Source organism: Anas platyrhynchos, chromosome 4, assembly GCF_047663525.1.
Source record: "Anas platyrhynchos isolate ZD024472 breed Pekin duck chromosome 4, IASCAAS_PekinDuck_T2T, whole genome shotgun sequence".
In the NCBI taxonomy this organism is placed as follows: Eukaryota; Metazoa; Chordata; class Aves; order Anseriformes; family Anatidae; genus Anas; species Anas platyrhynchos.
In genome coordinates this window covers 72,754,002-72,772,630 of record NC_092590.1, presented here as the reverse complement: position 1 = coordinate 72,772,630, position 18,629 = coordinate 72,754,002, and the positions used below count along the sequence as shown (strand labels likewise).

The 18,629-nt window shown below is 38.6% G+C and overlaps 1 protein-coding gene across 3 annotated transcripts in view; it reads left to right on the top strand.

Annotated features, from left to right (window-relative positions):
- MAEA (macrophage erythroblast attacher, E3 ubiquitin ligase) overlaps window positions 1–18,629 on the top strand; it is a 50,285-nt gene that overhangs the window by 16,196 nt on the left and 15,460 nt on the right. For all 3 annotated transcript variants that reach the window (XM_027455709.3, XM_005016135.6, XM_072037851.1), the window contains exons 3-4: window positions 3,303–3,506; window positions 17,642–17,764. In XM_027455709.3, the coding sequence (XP_027311510.1) occupies window positions 3,303–3,506; window positions 17,642–17,764 (327 nt within the window). The remainder of the gene's footprint in view (window positions 1–3,302; window positions 3,507–17,641; window positions 17,765–18,629) is intronic.

Sequence of the window (18,629 nt, the reverse complement as noted above, 5' to 3'; positions counted from 1 at the left end):
ATGGGAATGTTTGTGTGGTTGCTTTAGTTCCTTGCTTGAGGAGAACAACGTAGAAGATAAGTCTGGAAAACATGTAAACCTCAGTGGAGATAATTGTATTTGATGCTGTGCGTTCTCTGTGCAAAAAAGTGCAAGTTGTTCTGGATTTGTTACTTGAGCACTTCTTGTAGACAGTTAACTTGCAAATTGGAAGGTTCCTAGGTAATATTAAAAGCATTTCAAATTTTAGCAAGGTTTCAAATTTTAGCAAATTTAATGAGTGGTTAAGCTTGGAACGCTTGTCTGAAATGCATCTGAGCTTCCATGTCTTTAAAGCATCTTTCTAAGAATGAGTTAAAAATGAAATATAGTATAGGGCATCCCTATTTTTGATGGGAATACTATTCATGCTGAGATTCATCAGAAAACTTACTTGAAATAAATCTTGCAGAAGAATGAAAATAGCTCTCTTGCCAGGCGCTCGAGTAGTGCTTCTCCAAAAATAAATAGACAAAACAAGTGGTAGCAGAGGCATTTCATTAAAACTTAAATGAAATAACCAACAGATATAAATCTTGAGACTATTAAGTGAAGCGTCAAAATACCTTGGAGGTTTGTGACATAAAAACGCTGTCATGTATGTTGATTTGGGGGTTTTCTGCTTGAACAGGTTACTTAGGCACTGAAAACCTGGTCTGCGAAAGACTTCATAAATCTAATCGCTGTTTTCATCTTTGGGTTGTGAGACTCAGAACTGTTTTTTTCCCACTTGTCTGTTACTTACAAAAAGAAATTACTGCTGTTTCTGAGGTGTTAGATTTTACTTGTAGGTGTATAGTAATGATGTGGAGGAGTAAGTTATTTACTTGTTAAATCTTTGCTGACTGCAGGGGTGTGTCTGAAGACATTGTTGGATGTTTTGGGTGTAAGGCCTCATTTTAGTGTAATTGCTCATTTGTTTTTGACTGTCTGAAAGACTGTGGGGAATCTCGTATCTTCTCAGAAAGGACAATGGGCAAAAAATAAATAAATCTGTTTAACAGTAAAAAAAAATCTGAAATACAAAGGTCTTGCCTCTGCTCCAGATTTTTCACTGTCTTCTCTGTAATCTGTCCAGAGCAAAATCATTGTTTTCTTTAGTGTCTGGGCCCAAGTGGGATTTGTTTCCTCCTGTGTTTAGGCAGGGATCTGAGGAACTGCTGAGATGACTGCAGTAGACACAGATGAGCCCTTTATTTAACACCTTACTCTCCCTTAGAGCTTTTCAGCACAGCAGGTTTCTTGGGTTCTGCAAATGATCCTGAGGAAACCTAAGCCTTTGTGTTTTCCCTTCTGTACCCTTTTTAATAGGCTTGTTCCCTCAAGTTCTATTAATGTCCGGCAGGGCAATTCCACATAGACTTGCTGCAGAGGATTTTGAAGAGGATCTGTACCCTTTCTGAGTGCATTAAAGGGACAAAGAGGGGAGGAATATAAATACAGGTAGAAAACCATATAAAGAGAACCCTTTGGAATGAGAAGGGGTTCAGCCTTTGTGCTTGGTTGCCTTGAATTCTCCTTTTTGTGTTCAGAATAATTCTTGTGGTTGTCTTCACATCTGATAACGCCGCAGAGATAAAAGTGAGAGTGTGTTTTGGCCCGAGTTAGTGTTTGCTTGCTGAGAAGGAAAAGACTCGGTTTATAGCTTAAACAAAATACTGATCTCCAAACCATATGTTACAAAATAAAGCTAAATTTAGTAATAAAAATAACTCAGCCTACAGAAATGTATATGAATTACAGTAAAACATCTTGTACAGCGATTAGGGGGTTAGATGTTGAATTTTATGTGACGGGCCAGATCAGAGGCAGGCTTAATGGGGGCAAATGCTTGGCAGGATTTTCTTTTACAGGTTTTTATTTCAGCTCGCTTTTCAAATATTAACTCTTCCATAAGAAGTCTGTAAATGAAAGTACATGGTAAAAACAATTAGAACCAGCCTGTACTTCTGGGGCTGCAGGTGTTATCCAAGGATGATGCCGTAGCCTGAATAGCTTGAGTACTGAGAAGGGAGCCACGCCAGCATGGAGTGCAGTGTGGGCTGCCAAAATACCCACTTTTTTTAGTCTGCCTAATTGACAAACCTACCTCTTTTCCATCATCGTAGCCACGCAGGTACTCAAACACAAGTTTAAAGTTGCCGTGAGTCAGGTAACCCAACGTGAAGCTGCACTGCTGGTGATCTATCACAGATGGGAAAGGCAGTAAGCCTTTATCTTCTGGTGTGCTTTTACCTTAGAGGCATAGAAGTACTGCGAGCGTGCTTGCCTTGTGTTGTCAGACATGGCTCCCAGCTCTCACGTGCTGTGTATGGAGTCAGCTAGCTTTAAATTACAAATATGGCTGTAATGAAATTGCCTGGTAGAATTTGCAGCATAACTAATCAACCATGTAACTTTAACCTTAAAGGAGAACAAGTATGACCACAGTTGTTTTTTTTTCCTTAATCAAACAAAGTTATGGGAATATTGTTGGATGCGTTTTGCACTAGGCATGCCAATATGTAGATTTTAAATAAAAAAGTTAGAAGAATAGGTGCCTTCCAACTGAAACTATTCTCAATAAATAGAGTCCAACTGTTTTTCCTCCAGATAAATTTATTTTTCCAAAGCAAGTAACAGCAGATCCATGTTCCAGAGTGGTAGAGGTAAGTAAAACAGTACAGGTTTAACAAAGCTGATTAGAAAAATTACTCGAAGACCTTTGAATTAAAGGTGCTAAAAGGCCAAATCTTTATATAATTTTCATTATTATAGGGACTGATTTAAATGGCTCCAGTGCATTAGAAGTAATGTGGTTTACTGTGCGTCACTCCCCAGCAGAACTAATTCAGTAGGACAGCTGCTTGAGGAAGAAGCCATGCATAGGTTAGAGGTGGAAATTCATGAGTTCCAGTTGTTTGGACAAGACGACGGTGAACCTCAATGGATGTCTTTGCAGGGCATTCCAGCAGTTTCTGCTGTAGTTGGCGTCTTGCCTTTTTCAGGCCAGCTGAATGTTAATCAGAAAAAAACATTGGTTAGAAGTGCATATGCTCATAAGTAATTGTGTTATGCTAAAACTGCTGGTTATTAATATGCAAGAGTGTCTCAAAACTGGGCCAGTCATGCTGAAACCTCATTTTAGCATGGGAACTGTCTTTCTAAATGACAAACACTGTTGGTAGTAACTGTGTAGTACATAAAGAATGCTTTCAAATAACCCCTATTGATTTTTTTTTTTTATTTAAAAGCAAATGAAAAAAATATCTCTGATTTATTCCTGTTTAATTATTTCTTTTTAGGCAGTTGAGTCAATCCAGGCCGAAGATGAGAGTGCAAAACTCTGCAAACGTAGGATTGAGCATCTGAAAGAACATAGTAGTGACCAGCCAGCAGCTGCAAACATGTGGAAGAAGAAACGTATGGATCGTATGATGGTGGAACATCTTTTACGCTGTGGCTACTACAACACAGCTGTAAAGCTAGCAAGACAAAGTGGTATTGAGGTTGGTAGCAATGTGCACTAACTTAAGAAAAACAAAATGGTAGTGAAGGTGAAACTAGCTAATAGAAACCAGCTACTTTAGTTCTCTAGCAGCTTTTTTATATATAAGAATGCCTTTATCATTAATGTTGGTCTGTTTAGGCCTGCGTGTGTTCTTCTTCACATAAATTGTGAACTTTTGTGTTTAATAAGCCAAAATTGAAGCCATAATTTCTAGTCACAGATTAAATGCTTCTAGACAAACTCCTTGCCCTTTAAAAACTTAAAATTCTTCTCAAATGTCACGGTGAATTTCTTGTTCAAGTCCTTTAGGCTGCTGACTAAGCAGTTGGTGGAGCTTCCCATCTGTCTAGCTACATTCGGATGACTTGTGTAGGTGAGCAGATTGAGTGGGATGACATATGCTGGTTGGAGGAACAACTGTTTTATTGTATCATCCTACTATTTAATACATTGAGAGGAAAGCTGACTTACACTTTGGAAAATAAATCTTGATATAACTTGGATTTATTAGTAGCCAGTATGTCTTACATCTATGCTGTTTAGTTTATTTCAGCATCTAGAATTTTGTGGTTATCATTTCCCTTTTCATTTAGTAGCTAGTTGGTGCTGCTTTTATCCCATAAATGTCTCTGCAGTATTTGAAATATGTTGTTCGATAATAGTTTGGAGAATGTTTGCCTTGATGTAGCTTCTTCATGCAGTGATGAATCCATGCTGTTGTCTTCTGACAGCCACAATGATGTTAAAACTGTTGTGTTGTTGCTTTTTAACAACTTATTGTTTAGTTAGAGACATTTTAATTTTTTAGGTAGCATTCGCTATTTGATCCTTAGTGATTCCTGCAGCTTAAGTTCTTTTGATGCTCCTGATTCCAGAAGGTGTGCACCTCATCTGGTTAAAATCCAGCTTCTGTGGTGATAGAGTTGCAATAGTGGGTATTTTGAGTTCTGTACCTTGCCTTTCTTAGGTGACATAGCTGAACACCTCACCTAGCTCAGAGAAACTTGAAGAGATTGTAGTTCCTGGTGTCAAATTACAGTGTAAGGATCTGTTCTTTGTCTTATACAAAGACCATTATCTGTTGCACGTTCCTCTTGTTCCTTGGCTGCCTCACCGGTCTGATTGTGTTCAAACTGCAGTGATGTTGGTAAATTTCGATTAGGAAGCATCAGGTAGATGTTGAGCACAAGGAAGAGGGGGAAAAAATGGATTACAGACTGTTGGTAGGAAATAATCTTGCTTGTACTCATTGAAGAGTTTGCTGTGCCTCACTAAAGATAACCCACGTATGTGAATCAATAAAACAGGGCGAGACAGTTATTCAGGGATCCTGTAATTGCAGAGGAATGGTCAGCAGCTCTTTCGCTTTTGGTAGATGTCTCCCTCTGTTTGGAACAGGAGCTCCTCTCCTGCTGAATCATCATGCTGTCATACTTACTAGTTGTGCTGAAAAAGCACCATGGAAATATTTTTCCACTTTTACTGTAAGTTCTATTATGCCTAACTAAGTAGTGCTCAGCTCAGGTTTAGATATGCACGTGGAAGCCCATTGTGATACACTACAAGACCGTGGTACAAAGCCGTGCACTTGTGGAGCCTTGTAACTTCTTACTCTGCTGAATAGGAGCTCTTGTTTTTGTTTTGAATGCATTAAATAAGCTTATTTAACTTCTGCCTCCAAGCTGAAGTATTTATATTTGCATAACATCAAAGTACAAAACAATTCAGTTACACATGTTGAATGCAGTGAGATCGTATTTCTTCCAGCTTGCTAAAACCAGGTGTTTTAGGCAACATTTGAGTTTACTTTTTGGCTAACTGAGGATAGGCTTCCCTCAGTCTTAACTTTGCACTCACTCTTTCTTACTGTAGGGTGATGTACAGCAGTAGGATTTGCAGCAGTAGGGTAATGAGACCTGATGGTTGCACAGAATTTGTGGTGTTATGGGTTTAGTTACAGACAACTTCCCTGTTCTTTGTTCCTCCCTTGCTGAAGGATATGAGCATTGAATCGTTCTCTGATGCTTAATAATGCAGCTCTGCTGTGGAGATTACAAAATATCATGGTATTTTTCCTTCATCCAAAGTAATCTCTTTCTGTTTACTGTAGTCTTAACTGTAATTTTGATAAATGTCTCTACCACTGCAGGCTTCAGGAGTGCATTTCTGTGTAGTGAATCTGGTTACGTCTGTTACCTGATTTTTTTTGATATATCAAGACAATCTTGTTTCCACTGAGTAGGTTCTGTATCCTAACCAGGAGCTTGGATAAGGGACCACAAAATCCACATAATTAAGAGCAACTTTTTGTTTGTTTTTGAAAGTTCAGCTTTGTGCTTGACTTTTTTTTGCACATTCTGAGAAGCAGCACTTCAGTTTCCTCAAATCCTGAACTGTTAGAAGGGTAGGTCCTTTTAGCAAAATAGCTAGGATCAAAGGGTTGTGGAGAAGGAGTGGGGGGAGGAACAAACCTCTTGTTTTTGTGGAAGGGGGGAAAAAAGTCCAGCTGGAGGCCAGTCGTGAGTGTTGTAGCCCAGTCACTACTTGATCCAGTCCTGTTCAACATCATTGTTAATGACCTAGGTGATGGAAGAGTCTCCTCAGAAAGTCCCACAGGTGATAAAAACCAGGGTGTGTGACTGATACAGCAGAGGGTTGTGGTGCCCTCAGAGGCACCTCAGATGGCTGGAGAAAAAAGCAAATGGGAGCCTCATGAAGTTCAGCAAAGGAAAGCAAGAGTCCTGCTCCAAGGGAAGAATAACTGTGCACCAGAACATGCTGAGGGCTGACCGACTGGAAGGCAGCTTCCCAAAAAAGGAAGGAAAAGAGAGGTGAGGCTGGTGGACAAGTGAATATAACCAAGCCATGCACCCTTGTGGCAAAGGAGAGTCAAGAGCACTTGGGTTGCATTGGGATGAGCATTGTCAGCAGGTGTGCAGGGTGGTGCTCCATCCTCTCTAACACCAGTTAGACCCAGTTGGTGTCCTGCATCTAGTTCTGGGCTCCCCAGCAGATGTGCCAGGGTGTGGAGTCTCTCTGTCCTTGGAGATGTTCAAAACCAGACTGGCTTGGGCATAGTCCTGAGTAATTCCTTCTGGTCAGCCCTACTTTGAGCAAAGGAATTGGACAGAACTTGCACAAGTTCCAACCGTGGCCATTCTGGGATTGTTTCTGTGATTGCAGGCCAAATAGCTGAAAACATTGCCACTGATTTGAAAGGCTGAAGGAAAGAACTTCCCCCTTTCAGTTGCAGCTCGTGCATCCTACATTAAGCAGCATCTCTCAGTAGCTGTTAAACCAGTCTCGGGAGCAAGTCTCAGCCTGCGTGACTTAAGTTCCTTGCATGGCTTCTGAATGCTAAGAGACCTGCAGAGCTACCAGGGTACTTCATGGGTGGAAACAGTTCAGAAGTTATTCTGCCTCAGTGGCCAATAGCAAACTGTAAAATCAGTCGTATATTTACCAATAAATAGCAACAGACAGTTTGCGTGGAGATTTGCTGTGCACCAGAGTGTCCAGTATTAATAATTATTGATGGGCCAAGGCAAATTTTGGTCTGCTTTCCAAATTAAGTATCTTAATAAGAATGATACTCTTGAATTCTTGTCATGGAAGATAAGCACTGAAGAGTTGTGGTTATAAACTAAGAAGCAAACAGCTATGAAAAGGAGTGCTCAGTGAAAATTTTAAGGAAGTGTAAATGCCAACATCAACTAGTTCCAGGTAGAAATAAGTTTTGGTGTGCAGCATATATAAAGTATAATGTTATATGTTAGTACAGAAATAAGCTGCTAACATGCATAGTGTGAGTTATGTCTTTAAGGAACAGTAACGCTGCTTGGGAAAGTAAACCAAAATCTGAGAATCAAAATAAGAGAGCTGACAGTCAAGGACAGAAATGTCACGCTTGTGCCAAAGTAAATACTGGGGGGAAGGGATTCTAGTGCAGGTTTTTTCTTGATGTCTTCTGGCTCACTAATGATGTGAAAAATGGTTTGGTTTGAAGATACAAACTAGATGTTAAGGGTGGTTTTTTAGTGCATATAAATGAAGCTCATCAGTATCAGCTTGTTACACTTTATAATGATCTTATTTTGACTCTATTGTGACCTTGCGGTGCAACACCAATATAAAAAATGCGTATTTTCATTTGCAGATTCATATGTTCAGCTAGCTGGTTGTCTATTAACTTACTTTGCTATTCCATGTTCTGCTACATTAAATGCTATCATATTTCTGTGCCATTATTCAGTAGGCAAATCTAGTGTTAGAAATGTGGTGTCCCAGTAGGAAGTTGGTTGCTGTTTGTAGGGTAAGCTTTATGGTTAAGTTAGGTATGTAACCTTTTGCTTTGTGTTCTTTGGGGTGGTTGTCTTTTTAAATGGGTGCTGTTCTAATAGGGTAGGGGAAAAAAGTCATCCTTATGTTCACTGCTTATGTAATAACAGTAGTGATTTTGCCAATACCTTTGAAAACAAACCTAGATTGTGAAGCTACCAGTCTCTTATCATGTGCTATAAATCTTTCTGTCTTTGCTTAGTTTATTATACTAGAAAAAATGTCCTTGCCTTAACACACATATTATGGAAGTTTTATAGTCACATTTTATTTTTTGTCACTTTTTTTTTTTTCTGTGAAAGTGTAAATTTAAACCAAACATCTGTGTTAGGTCAGGGAGCAAACGATTCAAAAATCTTCAAGCCAATGGATGGACAAGCTGCTGTACCCCAGAGTGTGTGTCTTGCGGGAGCAGTGACACTGCAAAGTTGCATGTTTAAGAGAGCACTTAATTTGAAATAACTTCTTTAATGGCTTAAAACTATTTAACATGACCTTGCTTTATAGTTTCTACAAGCCAATCAGTTTTGCACTTTGGTGGTCTTAAATCAGTAGTGAAGTAGGTGCGTGATCCTTCAAAAACACTTGACTGCCCATTTGCATTAATACCACAGGGTGCTTTTTGCTTTTGAGAATTATTGGAAAAAAAGCTGAGTATGTCACTGACTTCAAAAGTTTTATGACTGTCATAAATGTTGGCCTGTATTAGAAAGGCTTCTTGATGTTTAAAGTAGTGTTAAACTAATTAACAACAGGAGATGCCAATTTTCTTGAAGTGGAGATTCAGATCTTCACTGTCTCTTTTTGTCAGTGTGTTCCTTCTCCTGCAGAACTTACACATTTTTGGTCACTGTTATCTCCCATAGAATATCAAAGCAGAGCAGATATTGTGAAAGCCATTCTGAAAACACGTTATCTTTCAAACTGGTTTAGCAAATATTTTTTTAAATTAGATTTTGATAAGCATAAATGACAGCACTCACTGTATCAAAAAGCTGATTATCCTCTGTTTTTCCCTCTCTTCATTGTAGTCCAGTTTTTCCTCCTTTCTGTGCATAGGTACAGCTTTGCTTTTAATTATTTAGAAACAAATTTGAATGGATTGACCAATTCCGAATATTTGGAAAGATGCCTGCAGCAAACTCAGGTGTTCCATCATGTAATTTGGTTAAGGCAAGTCACGAAAGCTTATTTTGATGTCCTTTGGAATAAGAGAAATTTGTATTTTCCAAGTCAAGTTGCATGGCTCTTGTACCTGATCTCTCCACGAAGTATCCCACATCACTGTTCCATTCCCCCACCCCAAAGCTAAGGACTTTCTCCTCACTTTATTTTTAAAAAAATTCCTCAAAACTGTGAAATTGTCTTCTAAAGCCTCAACTGGAGATCTGCTAAATGATTTGTGTGTGTTACTCAGCTTCAGCATCAGGTTTTGCTCCGGCTTATGAAATCAACCTTTCCTTGAGTAACTTGATCTTCCTACTGCTGAGTTAAAAAAAACAAAACGAAAGCAAACACGTACAATGCCATGCACTTCTTTTAATAAGAAAGTATAATACTCACTCAAAAGTGAATGCTCTCCAACAATAATTTTCTGGTCGAAGTGTGATAGGTGCTCAGGTTTGTTTAGGGCTTTGAAGCTTGCCTCCTGGTTGTTGACAAAGAGCAGATGGTGTTGAACTTAGAGCTTTCAGAGTTTTTAAAGGAAGTTTCGTATTTAAGAAACCAATTGCCTGCACCTCTGGTCTGACAGTTGCATATTTGACCATGCATAGCCGGGGTTCTTGTTCACAAGCAGGATAAAGGTGTTCTGTGGGCAGCGAACTGCAGGCAGATGTGCACACCAGGAGCAGTGTGCAGGTAACCTGTCTGTTCTGCTGGAGGCTGATCTCTGCTCCCTTGGGCCTCCCTGCACTGCTAAAGCTGCCTTCCACTTCCTGAATGAGGAAAACAGAGCGTTGCCATAGACTGATAGTATGTATGCAGGTAAGAAGAAAATGCTGTTTGATACAGCTGTGTTTCTACCAGTCTTCACCCCAAAAGCCTGAAATGGCTGTTCCCATTTAATTTAGACGGTTAGGTAATGTAAGAGTGAAATTCAAGTCAGAAATGGTCACAAGTAAGCAACATAATACAGTTCAAAAATATTGGATCAGTAAACTTTCTACTGGAGTCGGATGGATATCAGTAATAATGATGTGATTTCTATCTATTTCCCACTGCAGCAGCGTTTAGGAATACCAAAGTTTGAGTGGAGGAGGCCCTATGATGTTGAAGTTAAAAGTTGATATGGCTGCACCCTTAGAAATCTGTAGGGTACGTAGTTCAGGAATGGCTTGTAGGCAAACTCATGAGCATGTATTAATTCATCAAAACAAGTTTATATGCATAACGCTTCCATTTTAAATAGGTAAATAAAACTCAGCATAATACTTGCACATAATATTTGCTTCACTGTCATGCAGAACATAGACAACCTGAATTTCTAAATGCAGAATGGCAAAAGCCATTAAACGGCTTTGTCTGAAGCCAGTTATTGTGTTCCTCTCCTACAGCTCCACACTAGGGAGGTATGAGGCTGCTACCTGGTAAAGAGTTGCTGAACTGGCCAGGATGTTACCTTAAACTACTAGGCTATGAGCAACTCAAAAGCTCCTTTAAATGTTTTTAGTGTAGGCATGGCAACTTTCAGCAGATTGATATAATGAGTGTTTGGGTGTGTTCATCTGAATTTCAAAGTGCTGTAGTTCCTGCACAGCCTTACATCTGCTGTTTGTCTCAAGCATCTGTGGGAATTAGAATTATGTAAATGTGAAAGAGGCGAGATTGATCCAAAATAACAAACTTTCGCATTACAAATCGTTTGACACTTCAAAGCCAGCAATGTGAAGGATGCTGTGATGTTGTATCTGTTTTTTTTTAGTGATCTTTTAGACAAAATGGGTTAGTTAATTGTAAATATATCTAGCAGCTAAGTACAAAATACTTAGTCTGAGAGGCTAGCACAATGTAGTGTCATTCAAGATTTTGAATTGAAATTTTATCAAGTTCTCAAATGGAGATTGTCTGGGTACATTAGACTTTTCTCATCGTACATTCTTCCTGCCAGACATTTCCTTAAAAATGTAGATGTTACTCTACATGTCACGCTTTCTCCTATTACTGTTCCAGTGACAGGAGTTCATTATTTGTCAGAAAATGCATAGCTGCTGGTACAGACTGATCCTGCTTGGACGAGAGCTGCAGGGCTCATGCTCTCCTGGCAGAGGATTAGCCTTCTTTCCTCTACCACAAGAGCCTACTACAGAAAACAGTCAAAGTAAAGCTGTGACCAGAGGCTTTTTTCCTGCCCACTGATGCACCTTGAAAGCTCTGGAGGCTTTGTTGCAAGTACCCTGGTGTAGACACTTGTTACTGCGTGCTGCTGGGTAAAGTGCAGCTGTTTGCTGAGCTGCAGAAGTTGCTGAGACAGGAGTACAGGATGCAAAAATAGTAGGCAGATAAAACACTTCTTATTTGGCCCTGCAGCAGTCAATACCAGAATGTGTACATTTTGGTGACTACATTGTAGTAAAGCTGTTGGAAAATTTGGAGGGAGACGATTGGAAAATGTGAGGTGCAGGTCTGGGTGGGACTGGCTTGTTGAGAGAATTTCTGGGTACAGGAGCCAAAAGTCATAATCCACAGGGCTTCTTAATCTAGTGAAAAAATGCTTGGGAAAAAAAAAAAAAAACAGTACGTGGAATCAGAAAGTCAAAAAAAAAAATCAAACTTGAAATAAGACATAAGGTTGGAACAGGGTTTAATTCTTAGAACCACTTGCCAGAAGAAGTAGCAGCATCTCTTCATGCCAAAGACTGATAATCAGTCGGGGTAAGTTACTGGGGCCTGTCAAAAATAACCAGGTAAGATTCAGAGCTCTGTGCTACACAAAGGTCACAGAAGATGCTCTCCTGTGAAGGCTTGGCTATGTACAGCAAGGAGAACCGTGTTTACTTTGCAGACAAACTTTTCTGGCTTGTCTGAGTCTGTGGTTTGGCCGTCGCCTTGCTTCTTTCAAACAACTAGTTCTGCAGCTGGCTTTCGAGTGGGACATTCCATCAATTACTGTGTTTATTTTTTCTGTAGTGATGTTAATGTGTAGCATTATAACACTTAATAGTAGCTTAATGAACTTCAGACAGTGTTATTTTATGAGCAGAGAGTAAGGAGGCCTCTTAATGTTAATTTGCCTCGTTTTTAAATGAACTTCATTAACTGTGATGTTGCTGTTTTGTTCCCACCTACAGCATGGTTTATTATTTTTCTCCCTTCTATCTCAGTGTCATTTTTACATAGTCTGAATGTACTTTGAAGGTTCAGTTCTTGTAACCAGCAGGGTTTTACTGCGGATGAGAGAACAGGGACAAAGGAATGGAGACCATAATCAATTCACGTTACTGCCATCACAGCCTATTGTGCTGTCCCACTTTATCCCTGAAATTCACTTTTTCTTTCCACACACGTTTCCAAGTAGGCAGTGTCACTGTGGCCTGTTCTAGTCTCCCTCCTTCTGATGGCTGACATGGTTTTCACTGATTCCCTGTTGCAGAAATACACTAACCTTCCCCAGGTATTTTTTTAGCCTGCCTTTGTAGCTGTTTGCATCTGCCTTCTTCCCAAATTGTGCAACAGCAATCGTGGCATCTAGGTAATCCCTGGACTTGTTCTGTACTCATCACAGAGGAAAATCTTACAAATTAGTGTGCAAATCTGGAAGACTAATGCAACCATTTTGTTTGTAACTGTTCATGATTTGACTTCTATCTGTTTCATAGCTAACTGCATCCGAAATGCTAAGGGAGGTTAGGTTGCAAGCTGGGGCTTTGTAGTTCGGTGTGTGAGCAGTCACGGAAAGATTAACGCAGCTTTTTGAAAGTTGTTGTTTTAGAGTGATCCAAGTGTTTAATGTATTTCATATACAAATATTTTAAATGAATGTTTACTGTACTACTGCATGCTTAAGTGCATCAGCAAAAAATTAATATGAGAATGGTGCTCTTATGCATGTAGTATCTGTAGTCAATCTTATTAACGCTTGGCATCAAGCCCCTGATAGCTTGAGGCATCCTGGCCTGTTTTCAACTTTGCATTGATGCTAGCAAGCAATTAAAAAAGCAATTTGCATGTTCAAAAAATGTATAAACATTATCATATGATATTATGATTCACCTGTCTTATACAAATAGCCTATTTAAGAATTGTTGTTGGCTTTTTTACGCTAAGTGAAACTTCCTTTCTACAAAATGATACCTTTTTCTACCAGAATCAAGTCTTTTTTTTCAAGCTTGTCATAAGCCTAACTCTTTAGGTGAATTATCTTATTTTGAGAGTTTGTAGGGCGATATGAGAACATAAAGTATTGTTTATTATATTAGTACTTTCTATTTGGTTTTGAGCCTTGTGAAATGACCATAGTTCATATGTTTTTCTCTTCTTTTTTTAATCCAAAACCTATAAATGTTCATGTGAATTATACGGGACTTTATCACACATTTTTCCTGACAGCTTTCTGGACTTGTGGCTGGAGATAGCATAAAATAAATGACTTCAACTCATGCATGGAGTGGAGGCCAGTGGAGATAAATAACTGTTGACCTGAGTGCTCCAAATCTTAAAATGTGTTAAATAAACTAAAACCCTCATATAAACATTACAGAGCCTTTGAGCAAAAGCTGTATTGCTACCATAGAAATGTTCTTTTTTAAATCTGGTTTTGGCGTAAGAACAGCTGCAAAATTGATGTTTTGAGATACTTGGTGCTGAAATGTATGAGTCGTTTTCCTGGCAAACTTGAAGCTGTGCATCGAGATCTGAAACTATTGAAGAGTTTGGTTTTTATACTTGGGAATGAGTTTATCAAAACAGTCTTACATATTGGACAGAAAACCATTGCTGCCTTCTCAAAAAAAATAGTAGGGAAGTTCAGAATTTTACTTGCTATGAAACAAACGTTGCTATCTTTTAGTTATGACTGTGGAACTAATGTATCACTTGTAATTTAATCATAAAGCTTTAATGTGCTCAGTGTGTGGTTACAATGTAAAGATGCTTCACTTTTATGAGGATAAAAAAATACCCATTCTAAAAAATGGATGAGGATTTCTGCATCTGTGCTGATCTTTAAATAGAAAGTCAGAGCTTTGCATTGCCATGTTTGAGGAGGTCACTTTTGTGTCAATAAAAACAAAACTCTTGGATGGAGTGATTGCTGTTGAACTTTGACTACTGAGATGCAGTTAGTTCATAGTAAGGTGAATAAAGTTTGCTTAAGGTCTTCTGGAGTTGAGGAATTTTGCTCAAATACTAGAGCATGTTGTTAGCTGTTGCACAAGTCCTGCAGAAGAGGAGCAGGTTTGATAGGCTTTTGTTATTTTTAGCACGACTGCTTTTTTGTATGTTCTTAATTCCTCTAAGTATGTGTAACTACTGTTTTATTTCCAATTTACTACTTAATTCTAATTCAGTATAGATTAACGTTACAAATCTTCTTTAGGTTTAAATAAAAAGTAGTCCACGCTTGAATATGTGGTTACTAGTTTCTCACTTGGTTCACAACTTTGTTACAGACATATAACTAGCTGGTTTTAATTTCAAATTTACGTGAAGTGAAAATAGCCAGCGGTTAGAAACAAATTATCCTACTACCTTTTATATGCACCGTTTCACTTCACAGCTATTATTCTTATAATGTTCACTGTATTTTTGTGAACCACTTTTGTGTACAGCCATGTGAATTCATGAAAGCGAGCCCACTTTCATGTGCCACTTAGTTTTGAGGCCTGAAACTGGTGTTGAAATTGGTGATTATTTTCCATCCCAAGGCAGTTACTCAATGACTTCTTGAACTCGTGGAGCCTGGCTTCCTGCAGGTTTGTCCTCCAGCTGATGTAAGCTCAATTCTAAACACCCCCTCCGTGGAAAAAAGCTTCAGTAGATGCTTCCAGTGGTGGCCGTTTGATATCCAGTAACTTCTGAGTGTTTGCTGCAGGCTGTCCCTTCTGTAAGGGTAGGTGCTGGAGCCTCCTGAAAATAGGGCGCTGCTCAGCAGAGAAACCAGGAGTGAGAAGCTCAGAGCTGAACCCCGACCATCTCCTACTTGCGGTGATCGGAGCCCAAGATGTACTCAAAGAAGGGGACGTGCACATACATGCTTGGGATGTTCTTACAAAGGAAAAGAAAACAGAAATGCAGCGTAGGGCTGTAGCTTTTATGTTGGCCAGGGGTATAGGCAGTAATAATCAGAGTAAAGGACTCCTCGTTCTTCATAATGTTTTATACCTTAATTATTGGAGTTCTGTGCGGAATCATAGGGCTGGTAGCCTCCCTCCCTGTAGGCACTTGCAACTTAAAAAGCAGCGATGTTTTAAAAGCTATATGTATGTAAATGGAGCAGAGCACAGGAGGATGGGTGGATGTATTCATCTGTACACCATGTGGGACTCAAGGAGTTCTCCAAAGAGTGTGGTACTGACCGGCGTGGAAGAGCTGTGCTGTTTCTGATGAAGCCAAATGCTCTCGGTACCCATTTCTTCCATTTCCTTAGTCCAAGCTAATGAAATACACTGGAGAAGCATGAAGAGTAGGCACAACCACAACAGGGAATTGTGATCAGATTAAAAATACAAAAAAAGAAAGCAAAACTCAAAAACATGGGTCACAAGAGCTTGTGCAGGTTTTTTCGAAGGTTTATTGCGCGATTGTATCTTATTATTCCCTTCTATCAATCTGCATGATTAAGGCTTAACTACTTGTTATCAACTGCATGAGCTGTTTCTTTCCCTGCAGATGGACTTCTTAATGCCTTTTTGAGATTGTTCCCTAACTTTCTATTTAGTCAGCAGAGAAGAAAAATCTGTTTATTGGTGCAATTTAAATGTGATTGTAGTTCTGAAAGGAAATCTTTTAATTAAAAATGTTCTCCTCTGTTTTCTGGATACATACTGTCTATTTAATGGAGATGACTGCCAAGCTTTGACTTCTTCTGGCAAACACAAGTCTAATTAGCATTTCTGTACCAAATAGAACCTTTTTATTTTGAATTTGCAACAGGAATGTAGGAATTCTTCTTGCTTGCAAGGGATTTTTTTCTGCCTCAGCAGCAACTACGGTCTTTTCTGCTCCTAGCTGAGGATTGCCATACTAACACCTCATTGATAAATGCATTCAGTTGGGATTCTCTCACTAGCTCGTTGACTTAAAATGCTGCCCATATGCTTATTTAAAAAAAAAATAAAACTGTTTTTTGATGAAGCTTAAGCTAGGGAAAGCTAACAGATCAGTTAGTTATTAACAAACTGGTGATTTATTGTCTGCATAGCATATCCAGGTCTTTTTTTTCAAGAAGTAGATGAAAATGTTTTTGTTTTAATTTGGTGTAAAAACCAATGCTGCTCATTAAGGGGATGCATACAGCACAAATAATTGTGGGGAGACGGATGAAGATGTTATTTTTAACTTGCGTCATCTTTCCATTCTGAGCTGTACAGAAAAATATGTAGACAAGATAATAAATGTGGTGGCATCAGATACCAAATTACTTATACAGATGAGTTACATAGGCAAGAGGTTTTTAGGTGGTCATATTATCAGGCACAGGAAAACAATGCACTTTTTTAACCTGAGAATATAACTGGAAGTGCTTCAAACTATCAAAAAAAAATTATATTTTTTATGGAGTCAACTACCATTCTTCGAGTTGATTTGAGATTTTTGATTTAAAATAAAGTTAAGGGGGTAGGAGGGCTCAGTATTTGTCTAATTGTAATTTAATTCTGTAAACTTGCAACTAGTTGGGGTCTGACCTCAGTGTGCCTAACCTGGGTCTGATAGCACTGGAGCTGTGTGATACCCTTTCATCTTCTTATGACGTAGCACTGTGGTCGTATATTTTGTAAAATGTAGTTGCGTGTAAACTACCCTTAATATTTTGAAGTTTAAAGGCATATGAGAGAAAGCTTTAGGAAAAGTCTATACTTAACCACTTAGGTCATGATTCAGAAGTACACGGAGTATGTCTACACTTCTGTAAATGAGCATTCTGACAAACCTAGTGCAGTCTGGTGTGATTTCCTAACAATAGGGGTTATTTAAAAGGAAAAAATTGGCTAATGAAATCCAAAATGTGAATGTGATACGTCTGATGCTAGTTCTGTTTTTTTTATCTTTGACATGGGAAAGTCTTAGACTAAGTATTTTCAGCTGTCCTAGCAGCTGGAAATGCCACCTATTTGAGTGGTTTAGTTCACTGCAGCTCCTACAACATTTGTTACTTAGAATTTCAGTGGTATAATTTTCTTCACTTTGCTGTGAAGTCTACATGAAAATGAACTTATTCAAAATTGAAGTGTGTGCTAATCAAATATTTTAGTACTGGATTACTGTTTGTGTATTGAATTATGGTATCCCACAGTGTATTTTCTGCAGCAAAGTCTGAACTGTCACAGCATGATGTGTTTGTGCAGCTTGGAAATAACTTCTGGCTGTGCCAATTCAGAATGGGCCTCGTTCACATCATTTGGATACATCCATCTAAGTCTTTTCTTAAAAAAAAAAAAAAAAAAAAAAATAGTGTGGGGGGGAAGTCTTTGATAACACGGGAGATCTGTACTTTTTTAGGGAAGTATTGTCCTAAAAAAGAGGTCTCTAGAACTGTGTCTTTTGTATCTCTGTCTTTTGGTTCTGTTGCATGGACTGCTGTGTAAAGTGTCAGCACAATTTAACAAGCCCTACTTTCCTTTTGCTTTGCTTTTGAAGGACTTAGTAAATATTGAGATGTTTTTGACTGCTAAAGAAGTGGAAGAGTCATTGGAAAGACAAGAGACTATGACTTGCTTGGCTTGGTGTCACGATAACAAATCCAGGCTCAGGAAAATGAAGGTATGAAAATGTAGTGTTGTTAATGTTTTGCTTAAGTAGTGGTTTTCTAAACTACTTGGATATTTGATGCGGTCAATTTGGTTTAAATTATAGGTCTTGAATGAGGCCTTGTATAAAAGTAAGGACAGTAAGTACAAAATCCATCTTTTAAGGTGTAGGTTACTGGCGCTGAACTAGCTCACTTGAATGCCAAACCTGAATGCAAATGTGCTTAGTGTCTTGATGCATGTGAGCCTGTGTGTGTATAGCTCTTCTTGCATCCTGCTGAGAATATAGTTCCTAGTTTATATATGAAGGTATTTTAAGAGTGAGATGAATTGGTAAACATATGTCCTGAAGCTTATCACTGAAAGAAATTTAATACAGATTGGTCTTAGTATTTTTGAAATGTATATGTTAAAAATAAAAAAAAAACAACATGCACACAACACCTTGTGTAAAGAAATAACCTTCTGTGTGAAACTGTTGAAGTTTCTTGCAAAAATAGAAGTCTAATCAAGGAATAAGTACACTAAGTTGTCTGCCGTTGAATACTGTGACCTGAACATGCTGTATTCATGCAGTAGGTTTAAATTTCCTTATCCCTTAAATTCTACATTTTACAATATCCTGTAATCATTTATAGGGCTTGCAGAAATCTGTTTTTTAACTATATTAACCAAAACCCCTGCCTCCTTCAGAGATTTCTTTTTTTAAAACTAAGCACTTTCTGTAACCAAAAATGTTTAAGTGCAGTTAAAGGTAAGCAAAGGGTGACGTTCTGTGTCACTCAGGGGTGCCAAGATGAGAACGAACTGAAGATGGGACGCAAAAATAAAATAGCCAGTGATTACTCTAAAGAAAATGATGATCTTGTTATGGAAAC